Source organism: Rhinatrema bivittatum, chromosome 1, assembly GCF_901001135.1.
Source record: "Rhinatrema bivittatum chromosome 1, aRhiBiv1.1, whole genome shotgun sequence".
Classification (NCBI taxonomy): domain Eukaryota; kingdom Metazoa; phylum Chordata; class Amphibia; order Gymnophiona; family Rhinatrematidae; genus Rhinatrema; species Rhinatrema bivittatum.
This window is the reverse complement of record NC_042615.1, coordinates 210,721,150-210,741,278: the sequence shown is the minus strand read 5'-3', so window position 1 is coordinate 210,741,278 and position 20,129 is coordinate 210,721,150. Positions and strand designations below refer to the sequence as shown.

At 42.1% G+C, this 20,129-nt stretch overlaps 1 protein-coding gene across 6 annotated transcripts in view; it reads left to right on the top strand.

The window, feature by feature from the left end:
• Nucleotides 1-20,129, top strand: part of PPP2R2C (protein phosphatase 2 regulatory subunit Bgamma) — a 623,817-nt gene that overhangs the window by 583,832 nt on the left and 19,856 nt on the right. For all 6 annotated transcript variants that reach the window (XM_029591453.1, XM_029591472.1, XM_029591463.1 and 3 more), the window contains one exon: nucleotides 16,818-16,909. In XM_029591453.1, the coding sequence (XP_029447313.1) occupies nucleotides 16,818-16,909 (92 nt within the window). The remainder of the gene's footprint in view (nucleotides 1-16,817; nucleotides 16,910-20,129) is intronic.

Here is a 20,129-nt window from a genome sequence, read left to right as displayed (position 1 = left end):
GGAAAAGTAACACCTCATATTCAGACCAACAGACAGCACCCAACTGCCCCAATATAATTACTAGAGATGTGAATCGTGTCCTCGATCGTCTTAACGATCGATTTCGGCTGGGAGGGGGAGGGAATCGTATTGTTGCCATTTGGGGGGGTAAAATATCGTGAAAAATCGTGAAAAATCGTAAAAAATCGAAAAAACGTAAAATCGCAAAACCGGCACATTAAAACCCCCTAAAAACCAACCCCGACCCTTTAAATTAAATCCCCCACCCTCCCGAACCCCCCCCCCCAAATGACTTAAATAACCTGCGGGTCCAGCAGCGGTCCGGAACGGCAGCGGTCCGGAACGGGCTCCTGCTACTGAATCTTGTTGTCTTCAGCCGGCGCCATTTTCCAAAATGGCGCCGAAAAATGGCGGCGGCGGCCATAGACGAACACGATTGGACGGCAGGAGGTCCTTCCGGACCCCCGCTGGACTTTTGGCAAGTCTTGTGGGGGTCAGGAGGCCCCCCCCAAGCTGGCCAAAAGTTCCTGGAGGTCCAGCGGGGGTCAGGGAGCGATTTCCCGCCGCGAATCGTTTTCGTACGGAAAATGGCGCCGGCAGGAGATCGACTGCAGGAGGTCGTTCAGCGAGGCGCCGGAACCCTCGCTGAAAGACCTCCTGCAGTCGATCTCCTGCCGGCGCCATTTTCCGTGTTAACCACAAATAAATGTCTTGTGTCCCCCATGACATGAAGTGAATCCCGGCCATCTTATCTCAGAAACGCTCATCATAATTCAGCCAGGCCCATCCCTCATAATCCCTGAATACCCCTAGTTTACTATCAGCAACAGCATAGGCTAACAAAGAACCATATTGAGATGGGTCAAAATGACCAACTACACTAGCTAAACAAAGAAAACATCTCACCCAATTAACTATATTCTTAGACACTTTCTGGACAAACTTCATATCTTTTCCCTTCTTTTTACCCTTCTTCCTTTCCTTCCTACTCCCCCTCCTACCTTCCAACAACTTAAAGATAGTTGCGCATCTATGGTTTCTTATCTTCCTCATTAACTTCCTTGGCTCTCCTTCCCATAATTCAGTTAAGGACGTCAAAGCTGGATGACCCATATCTTGACTAGGACCCTCGAAGAAGATGATGAAGACTGAGACAGAGAGTAAGGACTAGGGCTCCTAGACTTCTTTTTCTTTTATTAAGTCCTTTAAAATCATCCCCAGTAACAGAACCTGCCTCACCTGATCTCAGTTGGCTTGCACTTTCACCAGACACCTCTTCAACCACGCTTGACATGAGATTTTTCTGTTGACTCTGCTCCACGCGTCCCCTGACTCTTCCTGCACTTTCCATGCTTCCTGGCATGACATCCCTGGCAGCTCATCCCCTCTCTCCGCACCTGCAACATGAGGAACAAAGCCCACCAAACTTCCCCTGTACACTGATGTGCCCTTCCCAGCCCAAGGAACTCAGTGTCTACTGCCTCCTCCTTGAGTGCTAAATGCAGAGTCTGAACCTTTCACCCCAACACCAATTGGCGCCAATCCCCACTGACTAGGGAACCCCTGTCCACCCATAAAAGCACCCGTGTACCAGGCTGGTCATCCACCAAAACCCCCCCAGCCCCAAAATCCCCTCACCACCCGAAGGAGCACCCGAAGGAGCACCACTAGCCGACCACTGGCTAGAACTAAAAGTACTATTCGAAAAAGTAGTGTTGTAAGAAAACTGCTGATGAAATGCACCTCCAGAAGGAAGGTGACAAGAACTGCCCTGATCCATAGGATATTGATTATTTTCTCATGTACCCTTATTTTTCAGTTGCTCTGCCCTGGAACCTGGATGGATCTGACCACAAGCCTCTGGTGGGAGGGTACTAAGGTTAGCCTTAGAACCTTTAGGATGAGGAACCCTTCTGGCAAATGGGCTAACTCGCAGGGGCAAAACACAGCTTCTGTTGGTATGGACCACCTCTTTAGAAAGGTGGTCTTTTCCCTTACCTTTCCCACCCCTGCTAATGTCTTTTTCAGGGCCAGACACTAAGGGGGGGTGGGAGCCCTGCTCATTAGACAGGGAGGAACTCCGGGAAGAGAGAACCCCTTCATCAACTGGATTCATAGAAGCTCTGGAATCCAACTGTGGAGGGGCTAAGCCCCCTTCAGCAGGAAGGGACACGCCTCCCCTCCCCTTCACCCCCGCTGGGGTCGATACACTGCCTTTCTCTACAGGAAACCCCGTCGGGTAAAGGAATTCACCCATGGAAGCATTGAAAGAGAATTCCTCCCAGGCCCACCTGCATCGTCGCTTGATTATGAACTAAGGAAGGGCTTAGGAGGAGTAGGGTGGAGCACAATGGAGTCCACAGACTCTGGGTCGCTCTCACCAGAATCATCACCAGAAGGAAGGGGGGGGGGTGAGCGTCACTGGAGGGAACACAGGCCTGTTCCAGAACAGAAACCGGACATAAATGTTCAGAAACCGGGGCCAAGGACTCCAAACTTGCCTGTTCTAGAGAATGCCCTGGAATAGGGAGGTCCAGAGGAGGTAAGCCACACGCCGGGGGGCAGGCAGGAACTGCCAAAACCACACGCTGACTGGCGGAGGGTGGATCAATTGACTTTTCAGCATTCCGATCCTTTCTGTGATGGCCCATCCTCTAGCAATTCTATAAGAATGAAAAAACAACGCTGATAAAATGCCAGTTAAGGAAGAAGCCCAGGAAAAGATATGCACTCCAACCCTCGGTCCCCGAACTGCAGCAAGTAATTCTGCTTCCGTGACAGCAGAAAGCCAGTGCTGCCCTCGGGAACCAATAGCAATGGATTATTTAAAAAAATTGTTGCCAAACTATAATGGCTCCTGAAGCACAGCATCCTACCCCCATGTCCCATTGAAGCAACATTTTAAAAAACATGATACGCGTCCCACCTCCATGTTAATTATCGGCTGGGGGGAATGGGGCCCACCTAGCCTTTAAATTCTCATGTATACTGTGTAAACTGTTACTTTTTTATTCAGCAGAGATCACAACAAAATGTAAAAAAAAAAAAAAAATAGCAGCTAGCGCTTCTGATTTAGGGGTTTATAAAGTGCAAATTTAGGGGGTAATTTTTCATGCAATTAGGGGGTTTTGAGGGGAACAAAAATAGGTGTTTATCAGTGTTTTCATGGTACAAATACAAATTTTGGCGCATTTATATGGGATTCAATTTAATAAGCCATAAATCAATTTCTTAAAATGTTTACATGCTGTGTTATTCAGTGTGTGTATGTGCTAGAGTGAGGGTGGTAGGGTGTGTGTATGCAGCTGGAATGGGATGGAGGTAAGAGGGGATGTACTGTATGTCTGGAGAGGGTTGCAGGGGAACGAGTGTGTATGTATGTCTAGAAGGGTTGGCCAGGTGTATGTGTGTGTGTGTGTGTCTGGAGGGTGTGTGTGCCAATGGGAGTGGCAATGTGTGTATGTTTGTATGCATCCTTCCCTCCTCATTGCACTTCAATCCCCCTTTTGCTCTCCCCTCCCTCCCCATTGCTTTTCCCCATCCCCTTCCCTGCTCATACCAGTGTTGCTCCTCTTCTTGAGCCAGCAGGGCTTGGGCTTCTTGCCGACCCGCTGCTCTCACAGTGCTTTTGTTTTCTTGCACGGCAGGGCTTGGGCGCTCCATCGGCCCGCTCTGATGATGATATCTGATTGCTGTTTGCAGCAGCCAGATGACATCATCAGAGCACCTCAAGGCCTGAAAACCCCAATTTCCCCGTTGGGGGCGTTTTATCCCAGTTTTTTAGGTTTAACTGAAAAACAGAAGCCCTAATTATAACCAAGACCTATAAACAACTGCTGTTACTTCCATTAAAATGGCTGTGAGGAAGCATGGTGGGATACAGAGAAAGACAGAGAACAACAAGTAGTACTGTGGTATTTATTGTAACCCTGGTATATACAAGACCAGTGCTTCCATTAGGAAAGCTAGGTGGTCGCCTAGAGTGTCAAAATTTTGGGGGTGGCAAAATCTTGCCTAGAGGGGTGGTGTGGCAAAGCTAATACTGCCCGGTAAAGGAACACTGTGTTGGAGCGACTGCCGCTGCTAGGAGAGAGCATTGTGCTGGAGCTGCCACCAAATAGGTAAGTTGGGGAGGAGGTGTATGACTGAAGGTTTGCCTAGGGCAACAAATATTCTTGCACTGGCCCTGGTTATATAGACAAAGCATAAAATCATAACCTACGGTAAAGCTAGTTCAACAAAAACGTTTGATTTTGCCTGACTACCAAATGAAGAGGATATTTCTTAGCTGGTTCTCTGCTCTGGCCAAAAGCAAAGGAAACAAGAAAGCTGTTTTCCAGTCTGATCAGTGGTCAACTGCTGCTGCTGTAGATGTTGTTGTAGCTGTGCCCATTATTGCTTTTTTTCATACACATTGTTATCACCCTTTCTCGGCCAGGCCAGAGTTTTCTTGTTTTCCCAGGTAACAGTAGAGACTCTATGATCCATCGCTTGGCTGAGCTGGTACAGATACTGCTTGTCTCTGCAGGCAACTTGGAAGCGGTATCTGTTTGCCTGAAAATGTGCACTGTCTTTAAGTTAGTTGTATAGCTTGTTATTTCAGTCCCAACAGGGGTTTGTTTTGTAGGCGGTTGTTAGATCTGCCATGCCAAATGTCCTTGAAGTAACAATTCTGTTGCTGGGCATAATTTCTTCTGTAGGAAGTTGTCTGCCTTCATGTATTTATTTATTTAATCATTATTTATATTCTGTCACTTCTAGACCTGTGTCCATGGCAGATTAAAATAACAACATATCTAATATAATACAAATAAACAGTAATAAATCACATATTACTTCTACATGAACAAATTAGAACACAGAAATAAAATATGGTACTACATTAATCAAACGCCTCTGAAAAGCATAATATTTTAAGCTTCTTTCTAAAAATCTTAATGTGTGTTTAACCATATAGCTCCTCTGGAAGGCTGTTTCATAGGACAGGCCCAGTGTACAAAAAATGGCCCATCCTTGAATAGTCCTAAATTTATAATCCCTTCAAGATGGAATATGCAAACATTTTCTCCCACAAACCTCAGTGTTTGACATGGCTTATATGTTTGTAATTTCCACCTCAGAGAGCCAGTATATTCTTTATAATGTAATTTATGAATTATGACTAACAGTTTGAATTCTACTCTCTGTTGTGTGGATCTCAAAGGGGATCTATCGACATTGGAGTAAATGCTGGCATGCCCATCAGCAACTGGGCTGTCACAGTCTGCATCAACTGCAGAACTCTTAATAAGATTTTTGGCAGTCCAACAAATAAACTATTACAATAATCAGTTTGACCAAACAGGAATTCCTGCAGTACAGATCTAAATGAATCTGAGGGGGAGCAAAGGTTTTAAAGGCCAGAGCACAACATCTTCAATTTATAAAGGCAGTTTGTACAACCTTTGTGTTATAAGCCTTTAATGTTGGTTTGGAATCAATTATTATACCTAAATTCCTGATTTCAAAGGCAATTGGTATTTGATGGTTTTCATACATTAGATTAGTAAACCTATTTACTGGGAGCTGCCTGCCAATCCATAATAAGGTAGTTTTAGAAATATTTAGAACCAGACAATTATTCCTTAACTAATCACTTATCGTCCTTATATCATCTTCAAACGACACAGCTGGAAAAGTACCATTGACAGTGCAGGGAATTAGAAACTGGATATTGTTTGCATACATGAAATAAAGCAGACCCAGTGGCTTCAGTAAGCTTCCTAAAGAATGTAAATGCACATTTAATAGAATAGCGGACAGTGCTGACCCTTGTGGAATGCCAGATCTGATATCAAATCAATCTGAACAGTCAGTCCCAAGCATTACACACTGCTACCTACTGTATACAAATGATTTAAACCAGAGGAGTATAGTGCCTTCTATTCCAGTTTGTTGGAGTCTGATAATCAAATTATCATGATGGATCATGTCAAATGCAGCAGTTACAGTATATCCAGCTGTATTAATGTCCCTGTTTCACTTTGGTCCAGTTTAACATGAAGTGCATCCATAAGAGATAACAATAATAACTTTGTATTGTGTGCTTTACAGAATCCATATTGCTGATCATCTAGTACTGCACAGCACACTGCATCAAAAAATCATCCAACTTCTTTAGAAGATACTTTGCTGTAGCTGGTTAGGTATAAATCGGACAGTAATTGGCTATTATGTCTGGAGATAAAGTTGCATATTTCTGTACAAGACTAACTTTTGACTCAGGGCAACAGGTACAGTACCATCAGTAAAAGATGTATTTACTATCGCTTGTTGCATCACTGATTCACTTAACATAAGCAAGTGGACAAGAATCTAAGCAAGAATCTAAGTGAAATGTGCAAATGTTGACCTTCTTTCAATTGGAATTGTACGTAGCCCATTCAAATTATTAAGCTGTAATTGGATTTTTTGCACTTTATCATGAAAGAAATTTGCCAAAAACTCATAACTGGGATAAGATTCAATATGAATTGTGGATTTAGCAACCAAACACCGAACAATAGAGAAAAATTCGCAAGGCTTGCTTATTGAGTTATCTATTTTAGTTTTAATATAACTTCATGTTTTTATATACAATGATTTCTATTATCATGCAACAGGCCCAAGTACAGCTCTTTAGATGTAGTATCTGGCTCTTTCGCCAACATCTCTCACTCTGCCTTGAATCACCAATTCCTGAGAAAACCAAGGTGTATCTGCATGAAATCCTAACCTGTACAACTTTGAGGTGCAAGTTTAATACAGGTTTTAGACAATAGTGTATTCCATATTTAAATAATTGCTCAACATCTCATGCACAATCATCATTCGCTAATGTTTTTTTGAAACTCCAACAGCCAATGGGGCCGATGCAAAAAAAAGCACGGAAAGCGGGCGCTAAAAAGTCATCACCTGCTTTCTTAACGTGCGCATGGCGCCCGCAAGGGGGGCGCCATGCTATATGGAAATTAGGAGGTCGCACTAGCAAGGAGGCGCTAAGGTCGCTTGCTTGCCCCTAGCGCCTCCTTGATAACACGAACCCGCGGTGGCTGCCGGTTATGAAAACTGACACCGGTAAACTCTGCATCTGTTTTCAAAACCGGACGACTGCCAGTAATGAAAACGGACGCCGAGTTTACAATAAAGGCTGAGTTTATCGGCATCTGTCTTCATAACTTGGTGGTTTGCCGAGGGGTTTTTTTTTCTTTTCTTTTTTTTTACTTAAGAAGTACAGAAAAGCAGTTTTTCTGCTTTTCTGTACTTCTTTTACATGCGCTTAGCTATTAATGCCTGCTCCAAGCAGGCGTTAATACCTGAGAGCTAAATGTGCGTCTGAGATGCACACCTTTTTTTTTTTAAATGCGGAGTGAATGAGTAATAGCCTCATTAGCTTCATTCACCTGCATTTGCAGGTGATGAGCGCGATCACATTCACTCCGCATCGGACGGGCTTTAAATAGGCGCTAATCCCCCTATTGCATTAGGGGGTGGATTAGCGCCTATTTAACCCGTGTCTGGCTGAGCGCACTGTATTGCATCGGCCCCAATGATTCTTAAAAGCCTGATTATCTATCAAAGGCCTTTATTGTATTTGTGCCAAACTGGCCGTAACATTTTTGAGTAACAACATTAATCTGAAATAAAATTAAGAAGCAGTCACACCACAGCACTTTTGAATTAGAATGCAGCTTACCCTGGAGGAGAGGAGGAGCATGGGAGATATGATACAGACCTCCAGATACCTGAAAGGTTTTAATGATGCATGAAATTCAACCTTTTCCTTTGGAAAGAAATCAGTAGAACTAGGAGTCACGAAATGAAAGTCCAGGGGAAATGACTCAGAACTAACGTCAGGAAATATTTTTTCACAGCCAAGGTGGTGGATGCCTGAAATGCCTTCTGGAGGACGTGAAGATGAAAACAGACAAACAATCCAAAGTGACATGGGATAAACACTGTGGATCCCTAAAGGCTAGAGGAGGGAAATGAAGAAAAGGGTCTATGGGTGTAACATGCTTGTGCAGTGTTTATTACCTTTAACCAATAAGCCTTGATACTTTTGATGCAACTGCAACATATCTCTCCACTTCGATGACAGGGGGAAAAGGGGAGTTAGATTCAGACAACAACCGAGGGCCCCAACTTTTATGGTCTGGGGTACTGATACTCGGACATAAGTCAAAAAGTGCAGGATTGCTTCTAAGGCCAAGTCCATAAGCAAAACCCATTGGTACTGTCTGAATTTTCAAGAAGGCTCATCAAAACATGGGATAACCTGCAAGGCGCGGCAGATACTACCATAAGTAGCTTGCTGGGCAGACTGGATGGACCGTTTGATTCTTTTCTGTCATTATTACTGTGTTACTATGTTAGTATGGATAACATGTTCACTCATTGGGGAACATCAGCAATCAACCTATTCAATTCAGAGGACCAAAGGAATTTTGAGACATTCCACTCCAAGCATCCAAGCAGCTACAGATCAGCTTTTGTGATAGACTAAGTTGTAGGTTAGCTCTATGCATGCCCACCAATTCCTGTCATTGCCAGAGACTGCCCAGAAGGTTCTTCAGGACAAGATAAAGATGATCCTCACAGCTCTGGCCTGGCCACAATAAGTATATCTGTATCTCATCCATCTATTGGTTCAGTCTCTGATTCCATTAGGTTTGTCACAGCAGCTTATCACACATAGAAGTGATGGCAGAACCGGAGGAATCGGTGAGACAAGCCTCTCTCAGGAGAGGAAGGCGAAAGGACAGCGAGGGGAACCCTGAGAGAACAGGGGACCCAGGGAGCTGAGGGAAAACCAGCCTTTCTGCCGGCCCTGCTGACGTCATCTTGCAGCAACGGGACTCCCGATAAAACCGGAAGGACAGTGGCGAGTCCCCGGAGGAATCGGTGAGACAAGCCTCTCTCAGGAGAGGAAGGCGAAAGGACAGCGAGGGGAACCCTGAGAGAACGGGGGACCCAGGGAGCTGAGGGAAAACCAGCCTTTCTGCCAGCCCTGCTGACGTCATCTTGTGGCGACGGGACTCCCGATAAAACTGGAAGGACAGCGGCGAGTCCCCGGAGGAATCGGTGAGACAAGCCTCTCTCAGGAGAGGAAGGCGAAAGGACAGCGAGGGGAACCCTGAGAGAACGGGGGACCCAGGGAGCTGAGGGAAAACCAGCCTTTCTGCCGGCCCTGCTGACGTCATCTTGCGGCGACGGGACTCCCGATAAAACCGGAAGGACAGCGGCGAGTCCCCGGAGGAATCGGTGAGACAAGCCTCTCTCAGGAGAGGAAGGCGAAAGGACAGCGAGGGGAACCCTGAGAGAACGGGGGACCCAGGGAGCTGAGGGAAAACCAGCCTTTCTGCCAGCCCTGCTGACGTCATCTTGCGGCGACGGGACTCCCGATAAAACCGGAAGGACAGCGGCGAGTCCCTGGAGGAATCGGTGAGACAAGCCTCTCTCAGGAGAGGAAGGCGAAAGGACAGCGAGGGGAACCCTGAGAGAACGGGGGACCCAGGGAGCTGAGGGAAAACCAGCCTTTCTGCCGGCCCTGCTGACGTCATCTTGCGGCGACGGGACTCCCGATAAAACCAAAAGGACAGCGGTGCGCAGCCGCCGGCGCGCGGCCAAAGCCGCGCGCCAAAGGGGCGCGCCCCTTCTAAATTTTTTCTTAGGTTTGTTTTTCTTGTTTGTTGGATTCCTTTCCAATATATGGGCAGGAAAAGGAAGACAAAATTTGCTACATCTTCCCCGGGAGTAGCTCTAACGAGAGGACCCATGGACTCCCACGTGGTTAGACGTGTAGGACAGACCGAAAGATATTCTATACCTGAAATCTCCTTCTCATCAGGTTCGCCAGAGAGTCCGGCCAATCTACAATTATCTCAGCCGTTGATGGAGACATCAATTTCGAATTTACAAGTCAAGGTACAGGGACCCGGGGACACAGCAAATGCCGTGCAACCCGGGACTTCAGATAATGCAGTCGGTGCGGGAGGGTTACTAACTCAAGAAAATTGTTTAAGGGATGAAAGGAATTTGAATATGGAAACAGTAGATCCACAAAATGTCACTTTAAGTGATATATGGAAATTGCTTATTGAAGTTAAGAAAACTTTAACCACCTCCACGTTGCAATTTAGAGAGGATATTGAAAAAGTTAACAACAAAATAGAGCAACATGCGAATCGATTGAATGTTTTAGATGAAAATGTCAAAGTTACAAATGCCCAGGTAACATCGATACAAGTAGCTAGTAACTCATTTATTAAAGATAGTTTAGTTATTCACCGCAATTTAGAAATGTTGGAAAATGAAAATCGAATTAGGAATTTAAGGTTTCTTAACTTCCCTATGACCAGATTGCTATCCGCATTTGAATTACTCAAGAAATATTTGATTGAAATTTTATCTATAACAAATATTGATGAGAGAAGTATTTCCAAACTGTACTATATTCCTAAATCTAAGATTCTACCTCAAGATGGTGTAGAGGAACTGGATATTATACAACCGGAATCCCCTAACTTAACTTCTTTCTTAGAAGCATCCATAGATGATATTTCCTCTAGAGCTACCTTAGTAGTCTCTTTTTGTAGAGAACAGGACAAGGGTATAATACTACAAAAGTTCTTTAGGAATAAAGATATTTCCTTTTGTGGGCAAAAGGTCCAAGTTTTTCCGGACGTTGCTCGCAATACGCAATTACGACGTAAACAATTCTTAGTATTTAAACCAAGTGTCCTGGCTATTGGAGCATCCTTTTTCTTAAAATATCCATGTAAATGTCTAGTTGTCTATCAAAAAAATAAATTTATATTTCTAGATCCTACCCATCTAGAGGTGTTTCTGAATGACAAAGAGCAGAGATAGAAATTGTAGGGAAAAAAATGTATGGTCTCTGATGTATAATTAATATACTTTTCCTTGAATTAACTTTGGTTATATTTCTTTATATATCCTCCCAATTTGGGGACTTTATTACTGAAGTACAGTAAATAATGTAGAAATATTTCCTTGTTATATCTATGTATTAACAGTTAATTTCTTGATTTTTTGCAAATGAAAAAATTTTGTTAAAAATCTGAATAAAGATAAAATTATTAAAAAAAAAGAAGTGATGGCAGAAAAGCACCAAATGGTTTATCAAGTCTGCCCAGCAAGCTTATGGCAGTATCTGCCGCACCATACAGTTCATCCCCATACTTATCAGTTTCCCAGACCGTCGAAGTCAGGTTGCTGTCTGAGTCCAGATCCCTGTTACCTCTTGCCATTAAAGTAGAGAGTAATGTTGGAGTTACATCAGAAGTATCAGGCTTATTGGTTAAAGGTAGTAACAGCCACATCAGCAAGTTACTCTCATGCTTATTTGTTTTCCCAGACAGTAAAATTAAATGTCCTTGTTGGGTGCTGTCTGAATATATTTCCCCTTTTCCTTTTTTCCCCTTGCCATTGAAACAGAGAGCAATAATGGAGTTGCATGAAGAGTATGAAGGCTTATTGGTTAAGGGAAGTAACCGCTACACCAGCAAATTGCCCTCATGCACTTTTTTCTTCATTTCCATTCTTTAGCCTTTAGGGATCCACAGTGTTTATCCCATGCCCCTTTGAAATCTTTCACCTTTTTTGTCTTCACCACCTCCTCTGGACGGGCATTCCAGGCATCCACCACCCTCTCCATGAAGAAAAAGTTCCTAATGTTGGTTCTGAGTCATCCTCCCTGGAGTTTCATTACGTGATCCCTAGTTCCAATGGAAAAGGTTTGCTGATTGTGCATCATTAAAACCTTTCAGGTATCTGAAGGTCTGTATCATATCTCCCCTGCACCTCTTCTCCTCCACTGTATACATACAACATTAACACCGTTTAGCTCTAAAGGATTGATTCATCCATTCTGAAGCAAGGTGTAAATTATAGAGAAATTAAAATTATCTATTAAATTGGTGGAAAATTGGAATAAAATATTGGGGGAGAATCTGGATGAGGTAGCCCTCTCATACAAAACCTAAGCTTAAAAATAAGGGCGCACCCTGTGCCCTGTTTTTCTGATGTGCTGAGGGCTTAGAAACAGCACAAAGCTCAAGATTAGACTCAGACAAATAGCATTGTTTAATTCAGAGATTACCTTCAGAGACTGAAGGTAATTGCAGAAAAAAAATGTTTAGGCCTTATACATTATATCTGAACAGAAGGGTCATAAACAACTATTTCAGATAATGAGTAAGTTAACTGGATCTCAGGCAAGTGGGTCCAAAGATGAACTCAGCTTTACACTCAAATATATTGGCCTCTTTTTTTTTTTTTTTTAAAGGCATGATGTAGAACAGATTATTTCTTGTGGATTTACTCTGAATGATGCTTAGGTGCTTGGACCATTTTGGTCCAAGTGTGACCTTCAAGATCAATTGCAGATTGGAAGAATATTGTCTAAAATGAGGGCCACTTGTTTATTGAACCCCTGCCCTTCCTGGCTACTAAAGAAAGCCAATGTCAGGATGGTAGAAAAGGTTACAAAGATTGTGAATTCTTTGTTGTTAGAGGTTCATATTCCCCTGATCATAAAAACTGCATTAATTAATCCCTTATTTTAAAAAGATATTTGTATTAATCTTAGACATGTGCCAGTTTGCCTTATTGAACATGTGATGGTGGGACAGGTCCAGGAATTTTTAACCTCTAATAATTTGCTTGTCGCTGGAAAATCAGGATTCAGGAGATGGTAAAGCACTAAAACAGTGTTCACCTCCTTACTAGTCCTTCTTAGAAGTAATTTAGATCAAGCATCATCATCAGTGGTTGTGATATTAGATCTATCTGTAGCTTCTGATGACATCAGTCATCTGCTGCAGCTCGTGAGGCTGCAGCAGATGAGAATAAAGTGTTGGAGTGGGTGGTTTCTTTCATAAAGGAGAGATAGCCGAGTGTGGCCTTCAAGGGAAATATATCAGTATTGTGGATATACTCTGTAGACTTCCACAGAGATCTCCTTTATTGCCTAGCCTCTTTAACATATATCTCTAGCTTTTGGAAAACATCAACAGTAATTTTGGTTTCTACCATTATAGATAGGCAGATGAATTACAAATGGTGGTGCCAATAAACAGTGAGAAAAAAAAGTATCATACGTTGTGTTAATGATTGACTCAAGCAGTCAGCAAATGGATGATCAAGAATGGTCTGAAGCTGAATATAGATAAAACCCACATGCTGAGGGAGACCTGCCTATCAATGCTGTGAACTTAAATGGTTTTATTATACAACCTAAGACAGAAATAAATAACTCAGGGGTAATCACTGATCAAGGCTTTAAGAGTCCTACATTGGTGAGACTGATCAGAAGGCATTCTTGAATTTTTGCATGCTGAGGAAGTTATCCCCCCTACCTGGATTGTATTCAGTTGAAAGGGGTAATGCATCAGATTTAGACTATTGTAATGCCTTGTTTGTAGGGGTTCTAGGGAATCTTGTTAGTAGGTTACAGGTGGTGCAGATGCTGCCGCAAGGGTGGACTCTGTCAGTAGACTGAGACCATATATCGCCTGTGCATAAAATCTGCATTAGTTGCCAATTAAGGCCTGTATTGAGTTCAGAATAGTACCCATAATGTTAAGACCATTATGTGGGATGGGTCCTGACCATTTGAAAGAACCAATCTGTTTGTATATACTTGATAGGTCCTTAAGATGACTGGGGAGAATCTTCTTTGTATCCTTTCTATAAAGAATCAGACACTTGATGATCAGGACTTGTCCCTTTTCAGGGACAGTACCTGGTCTGTGGAACAAGATGCCAAAAGAAGCCGATTAATGACAGCCTATATATTGTTCTGTTGGTTTCTCAAGATCTGGCTGTTTCTTAAAAGTTTTTTCAGAAATTGAGATTTTATGTCCGTTTCAGGCAGTTATAAGGCTACTAGCTGGTAAGCAAGCCTCAGGTAAAAAGCTATTTGAGTAGGCTAACAAATATATATATATTTACTGTTTATAGCTAAAGCAAAAGCTTCATGGGAGGCCCGACAGGAGCAAATAGACCAGAATGTACCAATTGATTCATCTGTCATCACCTGCTGTGCTTAATAAAGCATTTCGGTCCCATCCTGCTCAGAGCTTCAGAATGCCTTAGTTGCCTCATTTCCGTATGCATGAAAATCATTATCCCTTTTCATCATGCAAAATCACCCGGCTAACAATGATCGCCTATAGAAAAAGGTGGAGAAACCACACTTAGCATGTTGTGATGTCAGTGCAGTCTATGGATTAAAAAGGCAAAAAAACACTCCCCATACTTCTGTCACCACGTTACCTCATAATTAATCTGGGAATTTGAACCCACCTCAAAAGAGCATTTTCATGTTCCATAATAACATTGATAACATGAGTTGCTTCTGTACTTTTTATTTTATGAATTCTGTTTTCTACCTTTAATAATGTTTTCTGCTGTCTTTCCATCTTTAAGTTTGGAAAGGAAGGAAGAAAAGATGGCAAATTAGCTTTCATCTCAACGGCTGTTTGGTTTGGGGTTTTTTTCTTTTCCCCTTGATGGCATTCCCATGACTTTTAGTACCTTCAGGCTGAACAGCAGCAATTGCAGATCTTTGCTCATTTTCAGGCTGAAAACAGTTACGTGAAATCAGATTATCGGCAGTGTAGTAGGATGAGTGTCAGTCAAAAAAGTACAGAACCTAGAGAAAAGTGGTACCAGTAGTTCATCTCCATGTGGAAGAACTTGTGTTCTTTTTTTTTTTTGCTTGATTTGCTAATTTTTTTTCAAGTCTCCCCGCTTCTGGTACCCTCATTTTTTTTCATGCTTTTTTTGCTGTCCATACAAACCATAACATAAAACATTTTCTTCCAGTGGTGTATATCCTTGCAAGGAAGACTTGGTAATTAGGCACAACCCTACTCTATTCCAATGTTATTATATTACCTGATTATATAAAATAGTACTGGAATCCTGAAAATGCTATGGAAGTTTTTCACATAAGTAGGCAGGAGCAAGCAACAGGGTATACTCTGAAAGTTGTGATATGAGTAAGTAACCAAGCCAAAGAACCAGTGCCTTCAGCACCCAGGAGGTGAATTAAAATCCTTTAATGCGGGATCTTTGTTATATGGTTAACAGTCACATCTTGCTATAAAAAGTGTATGTGTATCCTTTACTTTCTACTGTATGTTAAATTGTCTCAGATGGAATTCAAGAAAAATAAAAGCCCACTGTAATATTATCAAGCATTGTTTTGCCAGTGAGTTGATGCCTTATGATTTGCTGGTTGTGCAGGAAAACAAATGGTCACATGATACTGTTTGAACCAATCATATCACTTCATTTTCTAACTCATTTTTATTTAATGATATTAAATGACTCATCCCCAAAGCCAATTTGGCATCATTTCATCAATGCTAGTTAAAGAAATTTGACTAAATAGTAAGTGGACTACTTACTTTACTAAATGGGAAAGAAAACATAAGATATCAAAATAACTTCTGCTTGTGCAATAACCCACTCTGAATATGACATTTTTGCTAGTTAAAAGAAGCATGCACACTCTGTGTCCTATGCGGTATTTCAAAAGTGCATACGGTGGGTAAGAATTCTCAATATGTTGCAATTACGCACTTTACAGTGAAATCTGCAAACTGATCCTCTGCACTTCTCTGGCAACCTTGCATGAGCCATGGAACTATGTCACAAACTATGTCACAACTATGTCACAAACTATGTCACCCCTCATTTAAATAATGAGATTGTATGGAATGGAATCTGGTTGGCACCTGTAGTTAGTGTGTGTGTATGATGTAATTTGTGACCTCATACTATTAAAATCTGATTAGATCTAATGAGTGTGATGTAATCTGTGAGGTTCTTTTGTTAATATGGCTGCTCAGATATTCACAAAGCACAGTAAAGGACACAACGAGGGAGAGCAGAAAATTGAAATCAGTCCATACTTTCAAATTTCATAAGAGCAAATTTTTAATGTATTAATCACTGCATACTCCAGTGCTTATAGATGCACAATTCCTCAAACACAAGGGATCCCCCGACACGGACCCGTGTTTCACCAAACGCGGCTGCGTCGGGAGGGACAGTAATTTTCAGCAGTATTCAAAGCTATAAAACAAAACAAACATTTTTTAAATCAAAATAAACATGGGATATGTCTAAATGTATGATAATTATCGGATCCTCATTTTGTAGCATGTCCCATGTTTATTTTGATTTAAAAATTTTTTGTTTGTTTTATAGCTTTGAATACCGCTGAAAATTACTGTCCCTCCCAACGCAGCCACGTTTGGCGAAACACGGGTCTGTGTCGGGGGACCCCTTGTGTTTGAGGAATTGTGCATCTATAAGCAATGGAGTATGCCGTGATTAAAACATTAAAGATTTGCTCTTATGAAATTTGAAAGTATGGGACTGATTTCAATTTTCTGCTCTCCCTCATTGTGTCCTGCTCAGATATTCAGCCATAAGACTAAAATAACTTACATAATGGGCATTACTACAAGCCAGATGCAGTTTTGGAAAACCACATAACATCCAGGGTGTAATGCTCCTTCTGGAGGAGTTGAACCTGTACAGAATATCATGTGATAGTATATTCCCATTCCTAAATAGATTATTGCTATTAAATTTTGTTTTAAGGAATTTATTTTCACATTTATTTTCATAGTACACCCGTTACAAACAGCATTCCCAGGGGATTAATGCCCTGTTTTTCAGCCAGTCAAATTGTTTGAAATTTATCATCTATTTAGCTTGTAATTCTCGTAACTAATAAACTACATTTCTACTGACAGGTTCATGATTACCTTAGGAGCAAGCTGTGTTCACTTTATGAAAATGACTGTATCTTCGACAAGTTTGAATGTGCATGGAATGGCTCAGACAGGTAATCTATTCTTATATCTCTGACTTCTTAAAATGTACAGATTTTATTTCAGTAAACTATGCAGAGAATCATATATTTTTATCTGGTTTATATCAGCATTATAGGAAATAAAATGTATTCTGGGAGAATTATGAACAACAACAATTGTTGGGGGACAGATGACACAAAATTAATTCAAAGTAGTTAAAAGACAAATTAATAGTGAAGAATTGCAGGACATTGCGAGAGTAGGAGACTGGGCATCGAAATGGCAGATTAAATTTAATGGGAACAAGTGCAAAGTGATACACACAGGACAAAATAATCCTATGAACACACAATGCTGGTTTCCATAGTAGGAAAGGACCTTGGAGTCATTATGGACAACACATTGAAAAGCTTTAACTCGGTGTGCAATGGCAGCAAAAAGGCAAATAGAAGGATAGGAATTATTTGGCAAGGACAAAACAAAAACTGTGAATATAACAGCGCCTCTGTATCGATACATATTGCAGCCGTACCTTGAGTATTCTGTGCAATTCTATTTGCTGCACCTCGAAAAATATATAGTGCAACTAGAAAAAGTACAGAAAAGGCCCCCCAAAATGATTATGGGGATGGCTGACTTAATTATGAAAAATGGCTTAATGGATTAGAGCTCTTCCACTTGGAGAAGAGAAGACTTAAAGGGATAAACATCTAAAATTATCAGGCCAGTGCTATATCGTGCGCTGAGCCTAGCGCACAGGCCACCAAGCTCTTGGACATGCATTTTGGATGCACTAGGCTAACACCCAATGCAATAAGGGGATTAGCACGTCCAAAACATGCACCCAAACTAGCGCATAGCTAATAGCGCTCATGACATGTAAATGCACGTAGATGAGGCTATTAGCTATTACCCCCGAAGCAAAAAAATCTCCGTGCGCCTGATGCACACATTTTAACACGGAAAACTTAATGCCATCCTCAGGATTGGTGTTAAGTCTTTATGCGCTCCGAGCCGTGTAAACCCCACACCCCCTCCAAAGCTACAAAAAAGCCCCAGATACTGCTTTTCTGTGATTCCTCCTACTTAGTATAGTCCTGATGACCCACAGGAAGCAGCATGACAAAAACTTTTTGCCGGCAGTCAGGTTAGGGAAACGGACACCCATTAATTGAGTGTCTGTTTTCCTAACCAGCGCACAGTCGCTCCTCCTGGGCACCTGATGCCATGGACACTCTGGGGGCGAATAATTTATCCCTAGTGCCTCCTTTTTAGCGTGACCCCTCATTTAAATAATGCATTGCGCACCCAGGAGAGGCGGCTGGGCGTGCATTAGGAGCGTGGGCGCTCAATCATGAGCGCCTATTTTCCGCGAGCCGATATTGCATCGGGTGGTATGGAACAGGTGGATAGGGAATGGTTACTTACGCTGTCCAATACCTCTAAGATAAGAGGACACTCCCCAAAACTTACTGGGAGATTTAAAAGAAATTTAAGAAGTATTTTTTCTGTCAATGCATGCACACTTAAGCTTTGGAACTTGTTGCTGGAAAATGTGGTTAAGCTTAGTAGTATAACTGAGTTTAAAAAGATTGGACAAGTTTCTGCAGGCCCATAAGTAATTATTAGCCAGATAGACCTATGTTTCCCCATTGGGAAGAGAAACAGGAAACAGACTTTCATATTGGCGTGTGCTGGGTGTTTCCAGAATTCCAGGTGACCTGGACTGGCCACTGTGAAAGACAGGATGCTGGGCCCAGTGGACCATTGGTCTGACCCAGTATGGTAATTCTTGTGTTCTTATCTTGCTTACTCTCTGCCAGTGCCGGAATGCATCAGAGTGCAGTCTGAGAGCTGTAGTCTTCATCAGAAAGCGTTGCCTATGCTAGCAATGGCCTCTCGCTAGTCTTTCTTTGTCACATCCCCTGTTTCTCCTAGCTGCTGTTTCTCTAGTCTCTCATCTGCAGTCAGTGCTACAGTCATTCTTCCAGCCCACTCACCCCCTTACCGCCACACGTATTCAACCGCCATGGCTTCCAGCCACCATTCATCTGACCCCCCAGCATCTCCAGCGGCATTTACCCACACCCCCAGTTCCTTCCAGGCCTCAGTCTGAATTTTTACATTTATGCTGACGACATTCAGATACTCGTCCCCATTTCAGACACCCTTAGAACAAACCTTCAAACTAATCACCATCTACCTGACCTCAATTAATAAACAACTTCTTAGTCATATGAAACTCGCTTTAAATATGGAAAAAACGGAGATCGTATTACTGGATAGAAACCCAAAAATCTTTGCTAACAATACTCCTCTTAACATGCCAAACAACATCAAGTTAACTCTTGCAGAATCAGTCAGAGATTTAGGGATAACCATTGACTGTCAACTAAACTTTAAAAAACATATCTCTACAAAATTAAGAGAAGGCTATTACAAACTGTTAGTTCTAAGACGGCTAAAACCTCTACTTGAAGCTAATGATTTCCGCTCAGTGTTACAAGCTCTAATTTTCTCGTCACTAGACTACTATAATTCCCTACTTTTGGGTCTCCCACAAACCACCCTTCGTCCTCTGCAAGTGCTCCAGAACTCTGCAGCCTGGGTTCTAAAAAATTGCAAAAAACGTGAACACGTTACACCAATTTTGATAATTTTACACTGGCTGCCGATTACACACAGAATATGTTACAAAACCTGCTGTATCCTCCATAAAGCAATTTACGGGCAGAAAACTGATTGGCTTAATTTTTCAATCTGATTACACACCCCACACAGAACACTGAGATCGGCAAATAAAGGGCTACTTCAGATCCCTTCTGTAAATACAGCTCATTTGACTTTGGTGCATGAGAGAATCATCTCTATTGCAGGACCCAGCCTTTGGAACACCATGCCTGTAGAATTAAGACTCGAAACCAAGTTTAAAAAATTTAAAAAAGGTCTAAAGACCTGGCTCTTTGAGCAAGCCTATTCAATCTAGAAAAAGGTCATTAACATCAAGAACCCTGAAAGGTTGTCATTCTGCCTGTAATGTATTTCCTTTTATGCAGTTGTATCCTCCCTCGTCTAGCGTAATAATGTATTTTATAAACTTTGATGTATACCCCGTGATTTTATGTTACTCTCTGTAAACCATTGTGATGAATATTCGAACAATGGTATACAAAATCTTTTAAATAAAATAACTCCCACTACCCATGTCATACAATGTTCACCCTGATTCTCTGGGTTTCTTCCTCTCCGGCT